The sequence below is a fragment of the Gekko japonicus genome, unplaced genomic scaffold (assembly GCF_001447785.1).
Source record: "Gekko japonicus isolate JY-2015 unplaced genomic scaffold, Gekko_japonicus_V1.1 scaffold152, whole genome shotgun sequence".
NCBI lineage: Eukaryota > Metazoa > Chordata > Lepidosauria > Squamata > Gekkonidae > Gekko > Gekko japonicus.
The window spans coordinates 823,658-826,018 of NW_015168050.1; the positions used below are offsets into that span (position 1 = coordinate 823,658).

General features: G+C 41.9%; 2 protein-coding genes across 2 annotated transcripts in view; one reads left to right on the forward strand and one right to left on the reverse strand.

The window, feature by feature from the left end:
• LOC107113090 (chromosome unknown open reading frame, human C17orf62) overlaps nt 1-2,361 on the forward strand; it is a 30,153-nt gene that overhangs the window by 26,764 nt on the left and 1,028 nt on the right. The window lies entirely within an intron of this gene.
• HEXDC (hexosaminidase (glycosyl hydrolase family 20, catalytic domain) containing) overlaps nt 526-2,361 on the reverse strand; it is a 21,329-nt gene continuing 19,493 nt past the window's right edge. The window contains exon 13 of the mRNA XM_015414350.1: nt 526-969. Coding sequence (XP_015269836.1) covers nt 801-969 — 169 coding nt within the window. The 3' untranslated portion in view covers nt 526-800. The remainder of the gene's footprint in view (nt 970-2,361) is intronic.

Here is a 2,361-nt window from a genome sequence, read left to right on the forward strand (position 1 = left end):
GGGGGGGGATTTGTGAATTTCCTGCATTGTGCAGGGGATTGGACTAGATGACCCTGGAGGTCTCTTCCAACTCTAAGATTCTAGGGGAAGAAAGGGGGGGGGATGGGATAGCTGCTCCCACAAGTTTCTTGCAGGTCCCTACTTGTTGTTCTCTAAAACAAATGACCTGGGATGTAGATTTATGAAATGTACTATGTAGTGAAGTTATAAAAAAGCTGAGCACCTCCTTAAGTCCTATTAGAATAGCTGTATGTTGAGGTTTTGAGATACTATATTAAGTAACTGGTCAACAATATTCAGCATGTAAAGTGTGATCCAACAAATCCAAAGGATCTGTCTTGTTTCCCAGTAAATTTTTGCTCAGGTTTTTCAAGATAATCTCCAGGGATTTTCCATCTGATTTGTTTTGGAATTTACTGCAGCTTTCCTCTTAGACCCAATTGACTGGTCTGCTTTCCTAGCTGTTATTGCCATGGGGCTTCACAACTGTCACAGAAGACACTCAAATCATATTAATAAGGGGACTGTGCAACATTTTAGATTTTATTTAGAAGATAAAGTGTCTGTGCAGCAGTCTTAAATTTGGAATTTATGATCAACCATAACCACCGTGAAGTTTTTAAATCTGCTGTCTCTTTTGTATACTGGTATACACCCTTCAAAAATTCATTTTAAAATTAATTCCAAGCCTGTTAGTGCAATTAACTCATCAAATTTCTGATGTTTACACAACATTATTTTTTAGCTGCAGAATATCAGTTGTACCATCCTGAATCTCTGTACAGCAGTTTGAAAGACTGCTATGTTAATGCCTGTATTGCTCTGTTCAAGTCATCTACTGTGTCTTGAAGTCTCTGTAGGCTGGGTTGGATATTCTCTTCCATCCATTCCTCTACAGCAGACATAAAGAAGACTTTCTTCATGGCTGCTTGAAGCTCCTGGGTCACTGTATTCCACTTGGTCAAAAGCCTAAAGAGAAACCAGTGGTAGAAGTGAATGCATTTCAGCAAATTCATTTGGTTTTTGGTTTAGATACTACACCACAAAGCAGATGAACCTAAAAAGATGCTTAAGTTTTAAAAGTCTATGATACCTACACATAGTCACAATCTACTGCTAGGCTTTAGCAGCTCAAATATTTGTGAATAGTCTGTGACTTAACGGTAGTGTATCCAATGGTTGGGAAGAACGCTCAAAAGCAAGTGAGAAGCAATGGGGAATCTTTTGCCTTTATTTGATCTAGCTTGGCATCCAAGCTAGAAAAAGGATTGGGGTAAGGGGTGGAGCATCCATACAACATCCCCTAGTTACTAACTTTTCAGTTTTTTCCCTGATTTGATATGATCTTTTGGAAGAGATCACAGTCAAAATGCCTTTTCATGCCATGTGGATGGGAAGGTATACAGGAGAAAGAGGAAGGCCCAGGTCACATTGCCAGTGTTGCATGGGAAGTGACGCACCACACTGCAATGTCACTGTGTCACTCTGGTATTTGGGTAAAAATTCTATGGTAAAAACCGTATAGGTTTTGCCCAAATACTGGAACATTACCCAGATGTGGCATGATTATGTCATTTCGTGTGTGATGCTGGCAATGTGACCTTGGCCTTCCTCTTTCTACTGGTAAGTCCTCCGTGGCCAGCTGACCAGTGGCTGGGGAACAGGACTTGGCAGTGGGGGACCCCTGGGCAGCGTTCCCTTTAAGCTGAGTTGGTGTGAGCTAGCTCACAATCTTTTAGCCTCCGGCTCACAGATTTTTGTCTTCACTCAGGAAGGAGGGCTCCAGAGCAAACTAATTTACGCAGTAGCCAAATTGCTCACTCACAACTTTAATGCCAGGAGCTCACAAAGTAGGATTTTTGCTCACAGGGCTCCACAGCTTAGAGGGAGCATTGCCCCTGGGGCAACCCTATTTTTCAAGGACCCAACTGCATTTCCATCATTTTTCTTGTTCCCCCTCCCCCAGGATTTTCTGAATTGGTGACTGCTACAGCACAATAATGCTATAATGATCTATTGCCATGATCTATCTCCTCCAAATTCCCAGCTTTCATGAAAAAAAGTCTCTAGCCCTTTTTCTTTGTGGAGATATCGCCTGGGGGGAGGGGGGAGATGGCAGTCACAGGGTGCTAGGGAAAGGAAAGTACAGGAAAACCTGACATGCAGTCACAGCAGCAATAATAGCTGCAGATAATCACTGTGTGGAAGTAACTTGTGTGTTTTCCCCTGCTTTTGTGCTGTTAAGTGTTCTAATAAAGCAATAACTGACACAAGGCAATATATGCCTTACTTCAGTGAATGATCACTATTTATTGATCAAGTATGTCAGAGATTTGGCCAAGATGTACCGTAAAACAGGGA